Source organism: Lissotriton vulgaris, chromosome 7, assembly GCF_964263255.1.
Source record: "Lissotriton vulgaris chromosome 7, aLisVul1.2, whole genome shotgun sequence".
Taxonomy (NCBI): domain Eukaryota; kingdom Metazoa; phylum Chordata; class Amphibia; order Caudata; family Salamandridae; genus Lissotriton; species Lissotriton vulgaris.
The window spans coordinates 1,509,555,221-1,509,579,114 of record NC_141695.1 but is presented as its reverse complement, the minus strand read 5'-3'; the positions used below and the strand labels follow the sequence as shown (position 1 = coordinate 1,509,579,114).

At 46.4% G+C, this 23,894-nt stretch overlaps 1 protein-coding gene across 2 annotated transcripts in view; it reads right to left on the bottom strand.

Annotated features, from left to right (window-relative positions):
• The window catches only part of LOC147705893 (uncharacterized), a 383,606-nt gene that overhangs the window by 296,479 nt on the left and 63,233 nt on the right, over window positions 1-23,894 (bottom strand). For both annotated transcript variants that reach the window (XM_086932363.1, XM_086932364.1), the window contains exons 2-5: window positions 18,739-18,907; window positions 18,402-18,486; window positions 18,169-18,304; window positions 16,627-16,816 (exon numbers count right to left, since the gene is read on the bottom strand). In XM_086932363.1, the coding sequence (XP_086788489.1) occupies window positions 16,627-16,816; window positions 18,169-18,304; window positions 18,402-18,486; window positions 18,739-18,893 (566 nt within the window). In that variant the 5' untranslated portion in view covers window positions 18,894-18,907. The remainder of the gene's footprint in view (window positions 1-16,626; window positions 16,817-18,168; window positions 18,305-18,401; window positions 18,487-18,738; window positions 18,908-23,894) is intronic.

Sequence of the window (23,894 nt, the reverse complement as noted above, 5' to 3'; positions counted from 1 at the left end):
AAATGCTGTCTCCACCTACTGCCAGGTAGCTGGGCCAAAGAGGAAAGAACAGTTTTTTCCTGAGCACAGACACTCTCTGCCTCCAGAGAACAAAGGATTTTGTACTATAGTACGTGGGGCCCAGACCCGAGAATTTTAGATTACTTTTGGAATTCAAGCAGAACCTCTGACAAGGAGAAGAGCTGGGAGAAGCTGGAGGACAAGTACTGCCCCTTTGCTGTGTGCTGTCTGGGGTTGTCCTATAGTAGCTGTTTCTGCCAAGGAGAGGAACTGTTTGTGTATCTCCAAGGGCTTGAGTTAAGAGCTTGTCCCCTGTTCAAGAAGTCTCAGGAACAGCAGAGACTTCACCATCCTTTTCGGCACCGTCTCTGGAACCGCTGGTTTCAGTCGCCACAGAAGAAAAGAGCAGCCGACTCTGTTACTGAGTCCATTGCTAGTTCCGTGTCCTAAAGGCACCTCAGAAGGCAGATGTGGCTAGACGACCGTCACTGAGCTGTTACTTGCACCGCGTCCTGAGGGCACCACAATCTGCCCACCTCGCTTCACTCTGCCTGGACGTCACCAACACAGTCGCTGCCCGGCTCAAAAAACAACCGTCTCCGCCGCCTGCACCGTGAGCTCTCAGCACCGCATCGAGCACCGCCTCACTCCGCACCATAAGTCTTGGCCTAATCAATGAATTTGGATGACCATCACCGAGCCGCAGCCTGCACTGCGCCGTGAGGGCACTGCGCTGCATCACTTCCACTCCACATAGCAGCCGTGATGGTTGCCCCAGCCGACTTGTACCAAAGGGTTCTGCCGCAATGAGAAAGGTACTGTTCACGGGTCTGTCGACACTTTACCTTTCCTGTACCGACACGGTTGGCTTGAACTGTTAGACACGTCGTTTTCAGCATCGTGGAAGCCCCGGATGGAGCTACCGACTTGGAAGAACTGTGTTTTTCAGCTATTCTTCAAATTGAAAGTTATCTTGCAAAATAACTAATTTTTAGAGTATTGTATGTTGGATTTTCGTCGTATTTGGTCTTGTTGGTTTAAATAAAGTTTTGCTTATTTTTCTAAAATGGTGTGGTGTCAGTTAGTAGTGTTTTCACTGTGTTGTGTATGAATGCACAAATGCTTTACACACCGCCTCTGGAATAAACTTGTCTGCACGTGCCAAGCTACCTAGGTGGTGAGCAGGGGTTATTTTAGAAGTGTATCTCCCTTACCTTGACTAGGAAGAAGGGTCCCTACTTGGACAAAGGTGCAAACCATTGCCAACTAGAGACCCCAATTTCTAACAATATCTATATGTATATATATTTTTTTTAAACATAATTATTCTACATGTATAAACAAAGCTATACACGTATATAGGTACATATCTATAGTACACAGAAATACTTATAAACAGAGAGATATGCTGTAGATTTCTGTTAGGTTATGGTGGTTATGGGGGAAGAGCCAATTCTTGAGTAGTTTTCTGAAGATAAGGTGGTTCCATAGCTTGTCTGTTTGAACAGGGAATGATGTGCAACCCATGTTTTTTTCGTATATCCTGCGATTTTGAGGCAAGGAGCCACTCTAGAGCAGGGGTTCCTCTGTTGAAAGTGTTTGGTGATTTTATTCCTGATGAAGAGCGCTCCTGTTCCATGTATCGCTTTGTGGGTGATACAAAGCAGCTTGAACATGGATCTTCTGGCAACCGGTAACCAACACAGGGGAGATGTGGTCTTGCGGTTTTATATGTAAGAGTAGTCTGGCAGCAGAGATCTGAATCCGTTGTAGTCTTTTCATGGAGTGGAGTTTCTCTTTGCTATCTACAACAATTGAGAAAATTCTTATGAGTGTCCAAATCTAAGAGAACATAGGAAACTAACTTCTCTCTATACTGCACAACTTGCTGCTTACCATTGTGTTCACGGTTTGTTTTACTCCAAAACTGCTTTGCAGTAAAACAAACCGTGAACACAACGGTAAGCAGCATTTTCTCAATTGTTGTAGATAGCAAAGAGAAACTCCAGCACACATTCGTTTTCACAGATCACCCCCAGAGGAAGGTACCAGGCTGGTACCGAAATGCATTGGGCATGAAGCAAACATGTGCTGAATTGATGTTAAATGTTTATGATGTACAATGAGTAACATTGAAAGTTATGATTTGTGATATATAAGTTTATGAATAACAGCAAGGATTCGAATGTGTATATTTTCAATCATTGTCATGAGCAAAAGATGACTGATAAATACAAGATTGCAAATTAGATAAATTGTGTTACAGTTTTAATAAGCTGTTTAGGTGTGAAGTAACACCAAGTGAACAGTGCGCGACTGCAACAAGTACCTAGTTTGTCCACTAGGGCATTCATCAATAGCTTGGCGTCCAAGGTCATTCCAAGGTTTCTTACTTCCTTTGATACTCTATGCAGTGTACACAGATCATCAGGCCACGTGGCAAGCGGGTTATAATGTTTCCAATCAACACACATGAGTATTACCATTTTAGAAGCATTCAATTTGAGATGACTCCACGTCGTCCATTGATCAACAGCTCTGAGACAAATGAAAATTGGCGAGTTTCCTTTTTTTTATTTTTATTTTTATTTTTTTACTATACCATTGCACAATTCACACAATTCATTATATATTCTACAACCATACATTGTATTCATTTATCATATTACATCATACAAAAAAAAAAGGAAAACAATTAGAAATTCATTAAAACGCCATATCAGCATCTGCACTGTTGTTTCGATTGTCATTACTTGCCCTGGTCCAATCTCACAAATCCAGACCTTCTTTCCATCTTATAATAGGGTCCCATATCCTTAATCCCAGTCTCCTCCCTTTCTTACCCTTCCGGGCATATATATTCTTTTCCAAATTATAGGTTGATAAAAGGTTAGATAGCCAGACTTGCATTCCAGGGGGATTTTTGTCTAACCAAGCCCTGGCTATGCAGAGCCTAAAGACTGCCATTGCGACAAAGATGAACTCCCTCTGTATAACACTAGTGTCTGTGACTATCCCAAGCAGTATTTCTGGGGGTTTTAAAGTAATCTGAATATTTAGCGTACCATCCAGAAACTTCTCTATATCCTTTATCGTTGTCTGTATTTGTGGGCATACAGCAAATAAATGTATTAAGTCTGCGTCAAGGGAGCTACATCTTGGGCATGTGATACCTGAGGTGCCTCCCCATTTTGCTATTTTTGCAGGGGTAAAGTAAAGCGAATAAAGAGTTTTATACTGCTGTGATTGAAGCGGTGCTGAACACAGGAGAGTTCGCCCTAAGTCTAGTGACTCCTTAAACCAGCAGAGCTCCCCTTCCAACTTGTCTGCCCACTTTTTACTATATTTATCCATATCATCTGGTTTCCCTGCTAACAAATTTGCATAAAAGCACCGTATTGAACAATCTCCCCCAAGTCTTATTTTCTCGAGAATTTCTATTTTAGCAAAACCTATACTTCCACCCCGCTTATTCCCCAGAAAACTTCTTAGCTGAAAAAATTTAAAAAGGTCTCTTCTGTCTAACCCAAATTTAGTCATTAACTCTGTAAATTGAAACATCCCCTCCATATTCCTCACATCCCCAAGCTGTACTATCAAATCTAAGAGAACATAGGAAACTAACTTCTCTCTATACTGCACAACTTGCTGCTTACCATTGTGTTCACGGTTTGTTTTACTCCAAAACTGCTTTGCAGTAAAACAAACCGTGAACACAACGGTAAGCAGCATTTTCTCAATTGTTGTAGATAGCAAAGAGAAACTCCAGCACACATTCGTTTTCACAGATCACCCCCAGAGGAAGGTACCAGGCTGGTACCGAAATGCATTGGGCATGAAGCAAACATGTGCTGAATTGATGTTAAATGTTTATGATGTACAATGAGTAACATTGAAAGTTATGATTTGTGATATATAAGTTTATGAATAACAGCAAGGATTCGAATGTGTATATTTTCAATCATTGTCATGAGCAAAAGATGACTGATAAATACAAGATTGCAAATTAGATAAATTGTGTTACAGTTTTAATAAGCTGTTTAGGTGTGAAGTAACACCAAGTGAACAGTGCGCGACTGCAACAAGTACCTAGTTTGTCCACTAGGGCATTCATCAATAGCTTGGCGTCCAAGGTCATTCCAAGGTTTCTTACTTCCTTTGATACTCTATGCAGTGTACACAGATCATCAGGCCACGTGGCAAGCGGGTTATAATGTTTCCAATCAACACACATGAGTATTACCATTTTAGAAGCATTCAATTTGAGATGACTCCACGTCGTCCATTGATCAACAGCTCTGAGACAAATGAAAATTGGCGAGTTTCCAATGTCTTTGGGGCATTCCAGTTGAAGGAGTATTTGTAAGTCATTAGTAAATTAGTAAGTAAGTTAACATATGCCAGTTGGGTATAAGCCAATACAGTTTAGGAATCAGAGCACTGGCACTGAGGTCTGGTTAACAGGCCTCAGTGCATTTTAAGGTTTAAAGTATTTTATTGAAGCAGGGTAAGATAGGAAACAACAGGGCAAGAAAAAGATAAACCACAGGAGCCGCATATTCAATGCGTACAATACAGTAGATACAGCAAAGCAGTTACATCTCTTCAATAGGCACCATTCGACTCAGGAACACAGCTTGTGCGCCTGTGGTCACAAACAAATAACGGGGGGAGGGGGGGAGGGGGGATGGAAAGAGGAATAGGGGGAGGGGAGAGGAGGAAAAAAGAAAGAGGGGGGGGAAAAGAAAGGGGGGGGGAAAGGGGAAGGGTGGGGAATCATCCCCGCTCCAAAAACCTACTTAACCATCAAAACCCCCAAAACTACCACACCCCAACCCACCCCCTGTACTGTGCCATAACCTTCTGCTCTCCCCTCATAGCGACCCTACAGTAATCCCCGCTATGCAATGTCAACCCCGACCAATCAGACAGGCGGATCCGGTGGCGGCGTCAGCCGTAACAACCTAAGATATCTAGGACAGGTGATCTCCCGAAACTCAGAACACAACAGACTATGGAAGGGCGCCCACAGTTCCTCAAAAGCATCAGTATCCCCCAGGGCCACTAAGGACATCTTTTTCATGCCAAGGACATGCCACAATCTATGCAGCCAGCTGACAACAGTGGGGAGTGTGGTGGAGCGCCAGTGTATGAGAATGTTTTGCACCGCTGACCCCAGAGCAATCGCAATCTGTCTGCCCCTCCTAGACCTGAGGGGATACATCAACCCATTCGGTAAACCCAGTAAAACATAGGCAGGGAACCTCGGCAGCTCTATCTCAAAACATTTGTCCACCTCACCCAGGACCTCCTCCCAGTAAGAAGCCAAAAGGGGGCATTCCCACAGTATGTGTGTTAGCGTGCCATTATTGCCACAGTTGCGCCAGCATGTCCCCGGTATTGCCCTATCCATCTCATGTAACTTCTCCGGAGTGCTGTACCAGTAGGTCGAGATTTTGGTGAAGGTCTCCGTGAGCCCCGTGTGATAGGCCGAGTGGCGTGAGCGGTAGGAGATATGGTCCCATTCCGTGTGACTCAACCCTCGTCCGAGCTCCCGTTCCCATCGCTCCCGACCGGGATTGTGAATATGAAAGGGGGGGGCTGCTACATTTTATACAAATCTGAGATCAGTTTAGCGTCCGATGTGCGGGTGATTAACCAACGCTCGTACACCGTGATCTCCCGATCTGCCGTATCGCGCACTTGGGGTTGCAATGCCCAGTGGCGCGCCTGCATATATCTCTCTGGGAGGCCGTAGTCCCGCTGCAAGTCCTGGAAGGGGACGACCCCCTCGGGCCGTATAGATGATACAAAGTGCAGCAGCGGGCCGCCCGCCAGCGATCATAAGCACCGTGCTCCGTGCCGGGACCGAAGTCCGGATTGCCAATGAGCGGCGTAAAGGGAGAGGGAAAAGTAGTAAGCTCATTCCTAACAGCCACTGAGTCCCACGCCCGAAGCGGGACACGCGTCACGAAAGAAGCGTAAAGGTTAGGGGGTCGATGAGCCCGCTTCAAGAATGGGACCTCCTGTAATGTCCTGCCCGCCACCGCTTGATCCTGGAACAGCCAGTGTTTGTCTGACTCCCACCGGCTCCATTCCACCAGATAGCGGAGTTGGGCGGCCTGGAAATATTTCCGTAAGTCCGGTATCCCCAGCCCCCCAGATTCGGGCGCCAGCGCCGCGATGCTCCTCTTGATCCGCGGTCTACGGCCCTGCCACACGAATCGTGCAATGGCCGCTTGGGTCTCCGCAAGCCACCCTGTGGGGGGCTGGAGCGGCAACGCCCTAAACAGGTATAGCACCTGAGGCAGGAGGGTCATCTTCACTGCGGCCACCCTACCTAGCAACGACAACGTGCCCTTATCCCACCGACCTAGTTCCTCTCTGATTTTCGTGCTCAAAGCCGCATAATTGGCCGTGACCATCGCCGGGAGGGAGGGCGCCAACAGGATCCCTAAATACGGAATCCGGTCCTTGGACCAGCTCAGAGGGTAAAGTCTCTGTAGTTCCGCTCTGGTGGCACTAGCGAGCGAAATGTCGAGGGCGGCTGATTTCCCGAGGTTCACCTTAAAGCCCGCCACCTCGGCAAAGAGGTCCAATTCTGCAATGCAAGCCGGCAGTGACCTCCGCGGGTCATCGAGCGTCAGAATGACGTCATCTGCGTACAGGCTAATCGCATGATGAAATTCGCCCATCTTGACACCAACGATGTCGGGGTTCTGCCGAACCCTTTGAGCAAACGGCTCCATGTAAAGGGCAAAGAGCAAAGGAGACAGTGGGCACCCCTGTCGCGTACCCCGTTCTATGGCAAAGGGCCGGGAGCTACCTCCATTCACTCGGACCACCGCGGACGGGGACCGGTAGCAGTTGAAAATCAGATGACGGAACTTCTCGCCTATCCCGAACTTGCCCAAGACCTTCTCTAGGTAGGGCCAGTGCACCCTGTCGAAAGCCTTCTCCGCGTCTATGGAGAGGAGCATCCTTTGCCCTGGGGATCCTGGAGGCCTTCTCAAGAATATGAGTCACCCTCTTTGTGTTGTCCACTGTTTGCCTGCCAGGCACGAAGCCCGCTTGATCTGAGTCAACCATGCCCGGGAGATGAAGTGCCAGGCGTGCTGCTAATATACTGGTGAACACTTTCAAGTCCGTGTTCAGCAACGAGATAGGACGGTAGGATCCACAGGCGGTCCTGTCCTTGCCCGGTTTCGGGATCACTGAGACCGTGGCCTGAAGGAATTCGGGGGGAATGGCACCCGGCTCCGCGAAGGTGTTGAAAAGGCGGGTCAGCAAAGGCAAGCAACAATTGGTGTACAGAGTTCCCCAAGGAGAGCTAGAAATTTTAGCCCAGCCAGTCTTCTCTCTCACTTAATTAGACAAGGGGTGGTGAGAGGGTCTAGAGTGCATGATGTAGACCCTTTTTCCAGAATGTAAGGATACCTCACACAGGCTACCGGCAGGACCACAACTGTAGTCCCAGCCGATGACCGTCCAGCGTCATCATCGGTATCCTGCTCCTTCGGCAGGCTGGCGGTGCAATGCCCGTCGGGCAGCAAGGGAAGCTGCACTTTGGCGGAGATCTTCTATTCTGGGCCAACGGGTGTGTGTGTGTGAGGGGCCTAAAGAAGTGCAATCGTGAGCATGGTGGTGTAGTTAAAAAAGCCCGCTTGATCTGAGTCAACCATGCCCGGGAGATGAAGTGCCAGGCGTGCTGCTAATATACTGGTGAACACTTTCAAGTCCGTGTTCAGCAACGAGATAGGACGGTAGGATCCACAGGCGGTCCTGTCCTTGCCCGGTTTCGGGATCACTGAGACCGTGGCCTGAAGGAATTCGGGGGGAATGGCACCCGGCTCCGCGAAGGTGTTGAAAAGGCGGGTCAGCAAAGGCGCCAGCTCCTGACAGAAGGTCTTATAAAACAGAGGGATAAAGCCATCCGGTCCCGGGGCCTTGCCCGGTTTGAGCCGGGATATCGCCGTGACCACCTCCTCAATACGGATGTTTCGTTCCAGATACTGAGCCTGATCCGGCGTTAACGACAGGAGCGGTACCGACTCTAGATATTCCGCCTCCGCTTGGGCGGAGGGGGCCTCACCAGTGTAGAGGTCTGCGTAGAATCTACGGAAGACGTCCACTATTTGCTCATCTGCCGTGACAGAACCTCCGGTCGGGTCAGCCAGCTCCTTCACTCGGTGCTGTTGGTGCTGCACCCTAGGCTTATTGGCCAGGAGCCGCCCGCATCTATCGCCGCCGGTGTAATACTTGTGGCTTCAGACGAAGCATCGCGTACTCCGCCCGGTCCGTGTCCAGGGCCGCCAAGAGTTTTCTGGCAGCTTTCAGCTGTCTCCAGACCCTGGGGGCCCCCGTTCTATGATGAACCTGCTCCAGCTCCCGCACCTGCCGGGTGAGCTCATCCCTCTTAAGCTGTCGATCCTTGTTCTCCGCCGAGGAGATAGCTATGAATTCGCCCCGGAGCACAGCCTTCAGGGCTGCCCACTGCGTCGCGCGAGAGGTATCGTCATTATCGTTCACGCGTTGTAAGTCCACAATGGCCGCGTGGATCTGGTCCACTGTCGACCGTCTGTGCAATAGCGTGTCCCGAAGCCGCCAGACCCCTCTCGGCCGAGCCACCGGGGGCAGATTGAAAGTACCCTCCACCGGCGCGTGGTCGGAAAGAGAGAGGACCCCCATATCAGCGTTCGAGGCTAAAGCGAGCATCGGACCCGACACAAGTAGATGGTCCAGTCGCGCATAGGACTTGTGTGCATGTGAAAAGTAGGAGTACGCGCGGGTAGTGGGGTGGAGGTGGCGCCACATGTCATGCAAGTCCAGCTCCTCAAGTCGAGTGCAAATTGAGCCCGAGAGCTCACCCATCTGGTGGCGCCGCTGCACAGACCTGTCCATAGCCGCGTCGAAAACTAGATTCAAATCTCCCCCCAGCACTATGTGCCTATCAGAGGTGGACGCTACATCTTCCAATGCCCTGTGCAAAAATTGGTCCTGGTGGTCATTGGGGCCGTAGATAGAGCCGACAGTCAGTACTAAACCCCCCACCCTGATCCTATATGCCAAAAGCCTCCCTTTCTGCTCCGCCACTTTGTGTAAGATCTCCCCCCTGAACCCCTTAGAGAACAGGAGCGCCACCCCTGCCGTTTTAGAGGCGCTAGAGGAGAAAAGCTGCGTAGGGAATTTGGGGGTACGCATTCTGGAACAGTCTTTAGCCAGCAGATGGGTCTCTTGCAGCAGGCAAACATCGGCCTGGGAGTTCTCCAACAGAGACAATACCGCCCGCCTTTTAACCGGATTATTCAACCCTTTCACATTTAGAGTGACCACTTTAAGAGCCATCAAGGAGGGGAATCATTGGAGCACACACAGATAGGCAAAGCCCAGCAAGCAAACATAGAGGCCATCTCACGAAGCCTCAACGCACAGCAACCACGGATATCTCTCTGGCACAGTACAGTCCCCAGACCCCAACACCCCACAACTAGAAGAACCCCCCCTCCCCTTGGAACCCCAAACGCTCGAATCCGTACCACCCCCAACTACCAATCCCCTCACTAGCCCCCAAACTCAAAACATCCCCCTGCTGTTCCCGTTCCCACTCCCCGCTTCTCAAACTTTGCAAAGAAGACATTGTCCCAGTCCGGTCCGTATCAGACAAGGCCATGGAGAGTCAGTCTAGTGGACGTTCAGACACCACCTCCTGCACTCGCCATCCTGCCCCACCCTCCCCCAGAACCCCGCACCTGCAATAAGAAAAGGCTAGTGCAGACTCCCCCCGGAGTAAATTCAGGCCGTCAGGGCCACTTCGCCAGTCGCCGCCACTCTGGAGGCCTCCTGGATGGCGGCCGCCATGTCCGCCCGAATCGTGGGCGATCCCGGTCGCTCCGGCGTTGGGGAGCGCCTTCCCCCTGCTTGCTGCCAGCCGTCTCGAGTGCTTCGCCTGCGGCGGGGCGCCGGGGTGTCCGTATCAGATGCGGTGAGGCCCAACACCGCGCAAACGTCCTGGAGGGACCGGAGCTGGTGTCCAGTTCCACCTAAAAATCAGGCGGAAAGGGTGACCCCAAGAGTACTGCGTCCCCTGCTCCCGGAGGAAGTCCGTGGCGATTTTGAAGGATTTTCTCTTCTGCAGCGTGACCGCAGATAAATCCTGATACAGGGCCACCGGGTGGTCTCGGAATCGGAAAGGCTGCTGTCTCCGCGCCTCGCGGAGGATCCGCTCCTTCAGGGGGAAGTCCGGCAAGAAGGCCAGGATGTCCGGGGGGGGTGCTGTGGCTCTGCGGGGGCGACCCACCCGGTGCGCCCTGTCGATGCGGACCTGAAAGTCCTCCGACTCCCCTAAAATTGCACGGAAGAGGCCCTCCAAGTATGCCGTCACGTTCTCACCCTCCTCGCCGGACGGAACGCCACAGACCCTGATGTTATTCCGCCTGGATCCATTTTCGAGGTCCTCGGCGTGGGCCTGCAGCTCAATCTGTTGTTCCCGCAGCCGCAGGACCTCCTGCTGCAGATGGGTGATCTCCTCGTCTCTGGAATGACCAGCCTCCTCCACGGTGTTGACCCGCTCCCCCAGGGAGTCCACCTCTCTCCGTACCTCGCGGACCTCCCCGGCCACCTCTTGCTTCAACGTTTGAAAGTCCTCCCGCAAGGAGCTGAAGAGCGACTCGAGGAATGATCGTGTCACCGGGGGTTCTCCGCCTTCAGCGCCCCTGGTCGGGGCCGGGGAGGTCGTGGTGGGTTGATTCCCTCCGCTACGCAGGGCACCGCGCCCCAACATGTCCGGCAGAGTCCGATCACCCCTTCTTTGTCCCCTAGCGTTCGACATCTTGGCTGCACAGGGGGCGTCGGTGGACGACGCTCGGCAAAAGAGATCAACAGGGCCAGAGCAGCTACACACCGGTCAGGGAACACCGCCACACAGAGATCCCGAGCAGGGCCGAGCAGCCGGGCCGGAGTCCACAAAATGGCCGCCCGTTACTATCAATAGGCCAACGCCCAAGGAGGGAGGCCTACCCTCGTCTCAAGTCCAGTGGTGAGAAACACAGCCGGAGGGCAAACTCGCGGGGCAGGGGCCGCCGGGGCCGGCAATCCTGGGGGAATATCCGCCCTGGGGACACAACACCACTCCTCCACAACCAGTGTCGGACCGTAGCGGCCTCACGGGGCGAGCACCCTCAAGCCTCGGACCTGCGTAGCAACTCGATGCCGGCTCCGCCTCCGTCTTACTCCTCCGTGCAGCTCCGCTCTCATCAACCACCTTCGGTCAGCTCCGCTCCGCTCGCGAAGTCCCCTTCGACTCCTACTCCGACATCACGGCACAGGTACTTCAGCGGGCCATTCACAGGCGGCAGGGCACACCGTCAGGATCCCAGGCCCGGAGGACTCGCGGCTCCCGGCTCACACACAGGCCGTTTCGGTCTGAATCGCACCTCCGGAGGGGGCATCAAGGCTCAACGATCGCTCCGCACCGCCACCGGGGTCTCCAGGCTCAATCGCCGCATGATCCGGGGGGGGAATCAGCGGTTATGAGCGGTGCAGGGTTTCAGGGGCCCGGGAGCTCTCGGCAAGTGCGACCTCTCAGCCCGCCATCTTGGCCACGCCCCCTCAGTGCATTTTAAGAGTAAACAAAAGCAGCTGCATTCCAAAACCTTGGGGGTGATCATGCAAAAAGAGGCATTTCATTACATATTACAAGTATAGATGTTCAGGAACCCCCCACATTCACATGGGTATTAGAGATTCCAACATCACTGGTTTTGTCTTGGGGGATGATAACCATTTCAAGATGGTGAGTCCATTTCTTGTGTTCATAAACACAAAGGCAACCAATATGGCATTTGTTTGCCACACAGTGAAATGGTAGCACCTCTAATTCTGAGCTAGTTGTTTTTCACAGGCACCTTTGGGTCGCATTATGTACATAAACAAATAGGTGCTGTTAAAGGGAATCATCCACTTTGCTCCCCATGAACAGACTTCAACGTTTACAGGAGTCCTACATACGTGTACTGTTGCATTCCACAAATTATTAACCAAATGGTCATATATATTTAACCCACACAGATCCTTCGGGAAACATCCTTTACAACGCAACTTTTACCACGCAGTGCCTTTACATCGCAACTTTTACAACGCAAACCATTGCAACGCATTGTGTTGGGGGGCGCTCTAGGATAGGGAATAGATTTAATTTACTAGCAAAAAACCTTCCCTACTATCCACGGGGACCGGAGTTGGAATAGTAAATTAAACTATTCACTATCCAGCACCCCTCAACACTTTGCGTTGTCAAGGCATGCGTTGTAAACCTTGCGATGTAAAAGCATGCGTGGTAAAAGCATGCGTTGTAATGTCATACATCCAGATCCTTCTGCTGACTTATAGTGCGACCACAATTGCATGCTAGAGCCACTAGATAACTGATATTCTTGTAGTATTTGCATGTTCACTGTTAAGCGTTTAGATCAGTGTCCCTCTGTCAGGGCACCTGAGTATGAGTTTGAGGGTCTTACCGCCGGCATGCCGCAGCGGCAGGCCATTCAATGCCGCCAAGCCTGTGTATCCCGCCTGCCATATTAAGATGTTTATGTTTGTGATGGCGGGCTCACGGCGGCAGTCTTCTGACAGAGGTGGACCATCGCACTAGGAACCTCACTTTTTTAAGGTTTGTTCCACAGTCCAAATACATATGTGTGTATGTACATGAAGTAAGTCTGAAAATACACACATATGTATTACACCTATGGAAAACATACCTTGTCCAACAGCATAGGTCCCCAGCTATTGTAACAAGGAAGACATGTACAAGAGGCTTACCTTAGGAGTTGGCGCCAGCGGTGTGCACTTTCTATGTGGGCAAGTGTTTGCAGTGAAGAGAGGACCTGGACCAGGGTCTCAGTGACGGGAAGAGGAGTAGAAACTGGATATATGATGAGTTCTCACCTTATATCTCAAATTCCCGCCAGGTCAAGTGTGGAAGTCCTCCTGCCAGAATCAGCTTGGCAGTGAGGCACATTGTAATCTCACCTGCGGGAATAGGGGCTGGACTCCAGCTGTCAACCGCTGTAACTTGTGACCCCCATCATTGGGGGAGGGAAAGACCGGCGAAGGAGGTGCGATTCGGGCAAGCTTTCGTCAATGGGACAGCCAACATCATAATATGGCTGGTGGATTACCTAGTCGGCAGTCAGGGCATGGGACGCTGCTGCGGTAAAAGTCGTAATCAGGTCCTTAGTTTCACTTAGTTGTTTTTTCTATAAAAGTAGGGTTTTGTGAGGGAAGAATGCCTTAAAAAAACACTGATGGAAAGTAGTAAACAAGGCAGCACCTGGCTAATTTACTAACAGCATGGGTCAAAATCATCACCTGCTAGCCTGGCTTGATATACTATGCATTTGGACCTCCTGAGTGACACTGTACCACTCAAATCATGATGTGTTATCAGAGAAAGAACATTCAGGCAGACACAACTCCTACCAAGTCTATGCAGCAGGCACACCCTAAATAATCTCAGCGCGGGATCTACAGTGCCCTTCATATTTTACATGGGCTCACCCAATTTTCTTTGCATTTATGAACCTAGAATTACTGGTCTTTCTTTATTCTGATCTCTGCTATTTTGCCTCCTGGTGCATGCGCTCTAACCTCTAAGGTGCACCATTGGCCAACTTCTAATTGCAATTGTATTTATATATCGCTTATTACCCCCTACGAGTCATCAAAGGGCTTTTCGGTGAGTAGCACACTACTACGGAACCCAAAAGGATAAGCAGTAGATTAGTATAGGGAATGATGCGTTAATTTGAGCGGTTTGGCATCTGAGTCTGTTAGTTGGATTCAATAGGATAAGGGGAAAAATACTGAAAGGCTAATTTCCCACTAAATATGTTCTGGAATGTAATGAAATGTAGCTAACTGTGTCCATAGCTCCCCTGACTTTCCTGGAACCGAACTGATTTGTAAGTTGCTCCTTGCCCCGATTTTACTGTATGTTTTATGTGTTTTAAATGTTTTAATGAATACTTTATGGTCTCAAATGGCCGAAATAAAGAAGTTTTGGACTGGATTGGAATAGGATAATAGAGGGATAGAAGAATGGCATATTTACCTTTTAGGTAAAGCACAGATGCACAGGAAATACACCAATGGTATAAAAATGTAACGTCACGCTGGACCTTACACCATATTACTTCAGGCCTACCACAGTAGTATGTCTGGTTGCAACCTAAAACACTACAGTAGCACATGTCAAAAGTAACACTTTGACATGTAGACAGTACCAGTCTGGGGCATGGCGCTTTGGATATTTTTATGCTAAACACATTCTGGTGTGAGCATTTTTAAAAAGGAATTCTTCCCAGCCATCAGACCTCTGCTCACAGATTGAGAAAATACATTTTCAAAACCCGTCAGGGTTCGTTTGTCAGGAGCGGATCCATATTTCAATATGGTGGAATATCTGGAGCCCTACCACCTCCCAAAGCCCAGTTCTTATTTGAAGGAGGGGGGTCATCCTACTATTATAAACTGATCTGTGCGCATTCTGTCTTTTATGGAAGGTACACGGATTCGGGACATAAATACAGAGCTCCAGAACCATACCTCTGATATCCTCACTTTGTGCAACCGCCTGGAGCAATCATCAGCGTTGCTAACCGTCTCTTGTGCTGCCTCTGAAGAGGTGCTCCTTCCCAGCTGCACCTCACTCAAACCAGGAATTAAAATTGCCAATATTTCTGTTTCTGGTATTTGGAACTGATATTGGAATGACTAATATCGGTGCACTGACACAGCTCTTGTGTACAAGAAATTCAGGTGAGACTGTAGAGTGCGTTTGGTCAGTGAGGTGATATGAAGGTATTCCTTGTGCATTTGCATAAATCAAGGGGAAGTCTATACCCTGCATAAGCAAACAGCCCAATTGTTAGACAGTTTGGCTTATAGGCGACAGATACTTTTCATACGTGCCACATAGAACTACATTCTGCACAATGTAAATAAGTACTAGCCAAGCCAAATGGTCTGGCGTCTATGTTTAAAGAAAAACCTAACATAGAAATACACCAATGTTTGCGTGTGTTGGCAAGTTAAAAATCAGACATATTGGCCGCTGCCTAGATGTCTTAGAGGATGGGAAATGTATCGCTAACTTTGAAGTAGTGGTTAAAAACACATAATATAACAATTGTAGGGAATCCAGGCCAGTACGAAGAAGATTAATAGAATGTTCCTTACATGGAGTGCAAGCTAATGACCTGACAGGGGTCATTTCTTCTGTGTATACTGGCCTTTAGGAAAAGGAACCTTCCGCAGGCAGACTAGCATTCCTTCAGTTGGCGAGCTGACATTGGGGTGGAAATAACTTAAGCCACTATTTCGTCTTTACCTTGGAAATATAGCTTAGATCTAGATTGTGGATTATCCACTATAAATCTGCTCTGAGAAAGTATAAACCCTAACACAGAAAGCACATCTCTAATGCTAGCAATTATTAATCATGCCAGAGCTCCATCTTCATTCCCTATGCACTTCCTGGTGTTTCTATCTCCGTGACCCAGACACTTTTCTGCAAGGAGTACACAGTTCCTGTGTTTTCTTTTTATGAGTAATTTCTATAAAAAGACTTATTTTCCTCTTACTAGAAAATGTTAGCTGGGTCAGTGACTCCAATTATTTGATCCCACTGGATTTCCTGAGTGTGGGGATACTAGACATTGCACACACATGCTTACACATTGTGGCCTGTTTCAGTAATTCCAATGGATCTTTAGATCAACGTCAGCCCGTTTAAGGAGGAAAAATCATCCAACTGGGACTTGTTCCTTCTCATAGTCAGCTTTGGACTCACTCCCCTTGATCATCTGCCCAGGGACACACTCTAGTTTCTTGCAAGTTTTTGCAACATACTCTCTCTATTCTACTGTGTGCATTTTTTCTCTCACTCTTGTTACTGGATTCCATCGTTCTGCCTCACAAACATTTCTCATTCTCCTTGCACCTTGGTACGCTCCGACTGTCTCTCCTCTATCTTGGGTCTAACTCCCTTCTATAACTTGTCGTAAGCCTTGACTGGTCTCTCTTTGGTCTGGTACCTTGTTTTTCTATCTCGTTCATGTTGGACTTCACTCCACATTCTCATTCTTTTTGTATCTTGTCCCCGCACTCATCAGTCATTCCCTTTCCTACACTCCATGCTCGTTGGTCCTATCTACAATGCAGGTTCTCCGTTTGCTTATGAGTCATGCATCCCACTCCTCTCACTCATCACACGTTTCGCTCACTTCCTACTTTCTTCAATCTTATGTCATGCAGAACCCTAAATGCATATTGTTCCAAAATCTACTCTCTCGCCGATTATACTCTTTAGAGCTTTTGCTTCCTTTTTCAGCCTGGCTCCCATTACTCTTTTACCTTGTGCCACTTTGCTACCTTCGCCCACCTGTCTGGTACTTTATGTTGCTACTTTATCTCTCCTATGCTTTGAGCAGCCTTCATGATCATGTTGAGCCCTTGTGTGCAGTACGCACTCCCAAGCTACAATAGGAGTCCATATACAATATTGAGGATCTCTCCTCCTCTGAAAGATTATGACTGAGTTCTTCCCCTGGGCTGCATGTTACTCACCTGGGCCTGCAGGTGTTAACCCTCTCCTTGGTTTCTGTGTCATAGACATAGATGGCGTCGCTGGAACCTGCAGTCAAGAAGCACGTCCCAGAAGGATTAAACGTTCCAGTGAGGATCTGTCGGTCTTCAGAAATGGTTTGCAGGCAAGTCTGTGTGGAGAGGTGCCAGAACTTCACCAGGCCACTGGCATCTGATGAAGAAAGGAAGGTGAGGTCAGAGCCAGGTATTCACCTTCCAGCCCACAAACATTCTATTCCTGCAAGGACCCTGGTTGAAACTGTGCCTGCCTGCTCCCAGTTACTTTTCCTCAGCTGCCCTCATTTCATTCCCACTGGACCAAGGCCTGTTTCAGTAGCCCCCCCCCCCCCCCCCCGACACCTCAACCCCCCACATTGCACATTTCCCCCTTTCAGATCCTCTCTCTTCTCCTTCAACTGACATAGCCCAAGTCTGTACTTGTAAATCCTCTGCTCACCATTTACCCCCAACCACCCAGACTGCTCGCTCCTTCCTCACATGAGACCCTGAGCAAGCTGGATGAGTGAATGTTCCTCTTTACTGTGCTAAATGCTTTTCCAGATAGCTCTCGCAACACTTTTTGCAAGATACCAAAAAGAAGATGCAGCTCATCCTAAAATCATTTTCAAATGTTGCTACTATTAAGCACAATTTTCCCTGATCCCTTCCAGATTCTTTGAATAAGACACCAGTGTGCTCTAAGAAATCTACTTTTTAAGGCAGTAAGAGGGTAAGGTAATTAATGAAGCAAAGAAGCCATAAGCTACGTAACAAGTGCTAGACAAAACAACTGAATAAATAAACAACCATTACTGAGCCTACTGTAAAATGTTTACAATCTTAACCATATATTGTTCAGCAAGTTCTCTCATTGGGCCTCAGATTTCTACCTACTACCTGCGAAAATTGCTCTCGCTCGCACAGGTATTTACTTTCATTTCCTTCATAGCCATATCTGGTTCGCGGATTCGGAGAGCTTGGCATGCAAATGTGAATAAAAAAGCGGGCAGAAAAAGCCCCAACTAGAGGCAGAAATCAGGTAAAGCCTTGCTGACCCCTCAAACTTAACTTCCCTCTAGTCAGAACAAAGAGCTAAAGGTTAACGGGGAATTGGAGAGACATCCTGTGAGATTTTCAAGTGTGTGAGAGAGAAGGAGAGAGAGAGAGAGAGAGAGAGAGAATGTAAAAAGTAATGATCAGCCGGTTAATGATTTGAGAAACCAACCAGGGAATTGTGTGCATGGCCATATATTCCCTAACAAAGGTACATTTTGACAGAATGGCCGGCTATTCATTCAGTTCCGATTCTGCAGCACATGGGTTTAGATATTTTTGCAGATTGCCTTCCAATTGTCATCACTCTTCCCTTTATGTGGAAGGCAAGAGAAGTGCCTGCCTCTAAGTAGTGTGTTATATATCCTCTAGTTTCCTTCACTCTTCCCTCCGGTGGCTAAGGCCGAATCTGTACCCTTTTATTCCTTCCATGCCTAGTAGCTTTGTGCCATCGCTTAATGTCAGTCTTACATGTGGCCAGAAGCAGGTCTCCGGTGGAAGTAGAGCTCTGTGGGTAGAAGCGCAGGCTTGTGACGGGCAGTGAGGCATCCATAGCTTCACTGTCACTCAACATGTGCACACATGATCCCTCGCTCACCAAGTATACCTAAGCAAGAATAAGAAAGAAGGCATGAAAGGACCACTGCAAAGTTGATGAGGCCATATCAGGAAAAGACAGCATCGAGTACATGAGCATTTTTTACCTTGATGACACCATTGATAAGTCCGACAGCCAGCAGGGTGCCTTGCTGGTTGAACTGGCAGTGCATTGTTTCCCCTCCACAGTCTCTAAATCAGCAAGCAGGGGAATACGCAAAGGACAAAAAAAGATTTTTGTTCAGGAAATCAGGGCCACAGAAAACATGAATAGCTTAGCTGAGAAAATGAGTAGTCTGCAGGCATGCCAACCTTAATATGAGCACCACCAGCAAAGGAAGCTAGCTCCAACGTGGCGTGAGACTCAAACGCTGGGATCTACTATACGGAAACCACAATATGACTTTGTTGTACAGCCACACAACACACATCAACAATACCTACATCATTTTAATGATCCGCAGGTCCCCCTGGACGGATGGTTCTGGAGCAGGTAGGGAATATTCAGAGTCTTCAGATGCATAGCTGTCCCATGGTGAACTGTGTTGAAAGGAGCGACTTGGCACTAGACGACGGGGGGTCACAAACAGGCTGTACATTGCTATGGGATCACCTGCCAAATTCAGAGTACCAGAAAAAACACTGGTTATGGCTCAGAGATGACCAAAGCCCTAATCCTACAACCAAACAGTCACTGCTATGCAGATATATATAGTCAGTTTGTTGCGCCATTCCTGCCTTTTAAAAGCCTTTACATGCTTTCGAAATCACTCCATTTGCTAGATTGAGGCCATAAAAAAGTAGACCACATGAGAGTTCAGTTCAAACTTAAAAAACACAACATCTTCTGATATAATGCCAGGTCAGTTATCTGTGGCCTACCCAATTCAGGAGCAGATAGACAATATTCATAACAAGTATCACAGACTCCACTAGGACAGATTGAAATGAAATTGGCCTCAGGGCAGCTGTCCTCTGACAATTCTGAGAATCACTACAGAGGTGGTTTGGCTCAACCCACATGTTGGTAGGCAGAAGTACGTGTTTTGATTAGGCAGAAGTTGAGTACTTCCACAAGAAAAGCTTGCTCTCGATGCACCTGTGATCATTTTGTTAATTTTTCTAGCTGTCTGAGCTTGAACTTTCAGGGGTGCACACATGATATTGTAATGATGTAAGCTACTAGATAATGTATGGTATTTGTCTCTCTCTTGCAGCAGCACAAAAGGGAGGAGGGCAGCCATGAGGAATGTATTACAGTCCTGACACCCTCCCTTTCCATTATATACTTTAGACTTGAGATTGCAAATTTGTTTAAGAGCAGCATGGGATGCCCAGGGCTACACTAATCTACAGATCAATTTTAGGTCTGGCTTGGCAGCGCACTTTAATCTCAACTTATATGATCAACAAAAACAAACCTTTCAGAGTACTACTAAGAGAGGCTCTTAAGCTCCACCTACATGCTGGTTCCCCTGGTCACAGGATTTGATTGGGATAATTTTTGTGTGCTTTCACTAAAAAGAATGCTAGTATTGCACTTTTTGGCCTGTCGCAAAGCTTATACTCTATACATGGCTGAGTTGGTTATGTAGGCAAGCCAATGACAGAGGCTATAGGCCTGATCTGTTTATGAAACCTTATGATAAAGGCACCAAGTCTAAATTTTATCCTGAAAAGCACATTTTAAAGACAGTAGGCATTTAAGTGCTGTTTTTTTTAAACTATATATTAAATCATACTGGTAGGTATTTTCTTACATGGAATCTTGCAATCACCATAGTAGGGAATGGTTTTGGTGTTGGTTACCTGGTGTGACAAGCAATGGATATACAAGGTTTGCGGTCTGAGAACCCTTGATAGACCTTATACAATAGTACTTTGCTTAGTCAACTGTAATGTTGTGTTCCTTTCTAATAGTGTGCCTGTGTGCATGATAGCTGCCTTGTTGAAAACCTTACGCTCAAAACGTAGGCCTGAGTTGTTTAGGGTGACAAACTATAGGCCTTATTGGTGTACTGGGAAAACATTATGTCTGATTCCATGGGTCCGGTCTGCTTATTATGAAACGTTATGTCAAAGGCAGCTGGCCTAGCTTATTTGCAAAAAGCAATTTTTAAAGCCAGTACACCTTTAACAGTTGATTGTTATAACATTATTTAACAGGCTCTAGACAGGTATATTCAAAGGTATATAGGGGTTTACCCAAATTACCCTCCTCTACCTGGGTAAAGGTACTACAACAAGTAGACAAAAATAATATATGTATAAATCTAATGACTCATAGGGAACTCCATATTACCCTAGAGGTAGTTCATAATCCTGTCAGTAATTCACGTACCTCGTTCAAGAGCAAAACATCATCACATACCACAGACACAATTTAAAAAAAATCTAATCATTATTATTTTTTGTTGTTTTTTCCTTTAAAACATACAAACATATATACAAAGTGTACATCACAAATCAAACAAAAGCAACAAAAATCCATAAGTTCCTACTACCCACTCATTAGAAATACATGTAGTGTTTGCATATTAAAATAAAAGCAATCCACTATGAGGTCGTCATTTAAGCACATGAGGTAATCACCCTTCTCAAAACCTTAACTCAAAAAGTGCCTTTAAACATAAACAATTTTCATTTCTTATTAGATTCCTCTTGTCAAAGGACTATCTGTCGATGCGAGCGCGTTTCGGCCGTCATTTACATCTAGGCCTCCTCAGGACCAGGGTGAGGGAACAAACAAAATGCGGTCAAACGTGGCTAACGGTCGGCTTCCGGGGAACTAAGTCAATGCCTGTGGCAATATTTCACTCCACACGTTGTAATAACTTATACGCTAACTCCTCAGTCGTGATTCATTTAAAAGCGTCCCAGGCGTTCCTTAGTCTATTCGTTTCTTCACTGGGCTAAACGCCAAACTCTACACCGTCTGCCGGCAACTGCACACCGGAAACTTGAATTGGCCAGTGTTTGGTGAGGTGTAAAGCCAATGGTAAAGGCTTTATTGGTTCACTGGAAACAGTCATGACAGATCTCATAGTTTTCATCTTTTTATTATGAAACATTTTAACAAAGCTAGTTGGTTTGACCTACTTATTGTGAAAAGCATGTGTTAAAGACAACAGGATTTTCAGCATGGAATGGTATTACACTGTGCTAAAGCCAGCAGGCAGGTATTTTGTTACATGAATTTTCACAGAACACCGTACTAGACAAGAGTTGTATTGTTGGTTATTCACCTAAACAAACCACAGGGAGAGAATATATGCACTGAATATTCGGTTAGGCTTTTTGGGAGAGAATCTACTTTGCTTTGCCAACTGTAATATTGTATACATGTTTACTTTTATGACTGAATGATGGATGGCTGTCTTGTAGAAAGCTTACGGTCAGTAAAGTAGGCTTGAGTTGGTTATGGTGACATGCCAATGATAAATGCTATTGACTTGATTGTTTGTGTTTTTTTTTTTTAATTAATTTTAGATTTTATTGCAAGCAAAATCAGATACATAATTCAGATTGAGAAGAAATACAGAAACATACCAAAAGAAACAGCAAAAGGAAAACCAGAAAAAAAGTAGCGACATAAGATAAAAAAGTACATTGCAATTAATATAGAGAAATTGCTAACTTCCCAGTTCTTCCTGTATCCATTGATGAATTGGATCCCAGATTTTCTCCCCCATTAGTCTTTTAGCACGTCCTTTCACAGCATAGATTGCCTGTTCTATATTGTATTTTGCTAAACGCCGGGCCCTCCAAGTATGAAATTGTAACGGATCAGGACTTATCCATTCCTGAGTAACACAAGCACGATATATAGACATACATATGAATACAAGTTTTTTTTTATCCTCAGGAATGTTGATAGAGGAGGTGCCTAGCAAAACAATCTCTGCTGTGAGAGTAATATTACATCCAAGAATTAAAGACATAAAAATCTGAATCTGATTAAGAACTGATGAAAGCATTGGACAGGAAAAGGACATGTGAGTCGCGTCTGCTGCTTCTAAAGAGCATCTCTTACATGCAGTACCTACAGAAGCTCCCCATTTAGAGATTTTTTCAGGGGTATGATATAAATCATAGAGAACCATATAGTGTTGAGTACGGGATCTACCCGTTAATAAAATAGAGTTAGCCATCGTAATGGAATCTTCTATCATTACATTTGTCACCCCAAGTTTTCCTGCCCAACGTTCTTGAATTAATATTATGTCATCTGAATATGATGAAATCAATAAGTTGTACAGGAAGCCTATCTTTCTTTTGATGTATAGAGATTCAATCAGAGGTATTTTCTGAAGCCCTAAACGTTGTTCTGGAGATAAAGTATTAAAATAGCTGTGTAGTTGATAGTATTTAAAATAATCCAGAGTCGGGATATTAAACTTAGCCTGAAGAGTCAGAAAGGATATCATCTCATCATTCTGCCATAAATCATTGATACAATTGATTCCTTGTTTACTCAATTTTAGCATAATGTGATCTCTAAAAATATCAGGCAATATATAATTAGATGACAAGGGGGTGTATCTCAAAATCTTCGGTATCCCTATATGTCGCTTAATAATCTTCCATGTCCGGTATGCTGCTATTACAGTCTTAAATTTAATTTTCTTAAAATAACTCAATTCAATATTTTTTAGAAAGCAGCCACGAGCTTCTGCTCCTAAAGAAAACTCGTAAATGGAAGGGAAGTGTGCTTCATGAATTGGGGCTTTAATGCCAATAATTAATGGATTAATAAACTGCAGTATTGATGCTAGATAGTAAAATAAAAAATGTGGTGTGCTCCATCCTCCTCTGTCCTTAGGTAAAGTGAGCTTTTTAAAAGCTCTACGATGACGTTTATATCCCCATAGGAATCTGCCCGCCATTCTCTCTAATTGTTAAAAAAAATTCTATTGGGAATTCAAGGGGTATAGTTCGAAAAAGATATAGGAATCGCGGAACTATTAACATTTTTAATACATTATTTCTGCCATGTAATGTTAAGTGTAAATGGTTTATCCGTTCCAAAGTAGAATTTGCTTTTTTAAGAATAGGGGTAAAATTAAGCTTAGGTATATCAGATATTGGGGTTGTAATGTTAATTCCTAAATATTTTGCAGTGGATACTATATTGAGATGTGTAGGTGGAGTTTGACCTATATATAAAATTTGGGTTTTTGAAGAGTTTAATTTATAGCCTGAAAAAATGCCGAACTCTTCCGCTATCTCTTCAATTTTTGGAATTGTTGCTACAATATCTGTGGTAGTCACTACCACATCATCGGCGTATGCCAATGCTCTGTAAGTAGTTCCAGCCACCTCCACAGGTTTTATGTCTTCCTCTTGATTAAGTTTATTAAGATATATATCGATATATATTGAAAATAGCAGTGGAGATGATGGGCATCCTTGTCGGGTCCCACGAAAGATAGAAAATGGGTTAGAATTACGAGATCCAATTTTAATATGTGACGATGGTGTTAAATATAACGTTTTCAAAGCTTTAATCATTTTTGGTCCGAAGCCCTTCAGAGCCAGTACATCCCATAAATAAGGCCATGCCACCCTGTCGAATGCCTTCTCGGCATCCAACAGGGTGA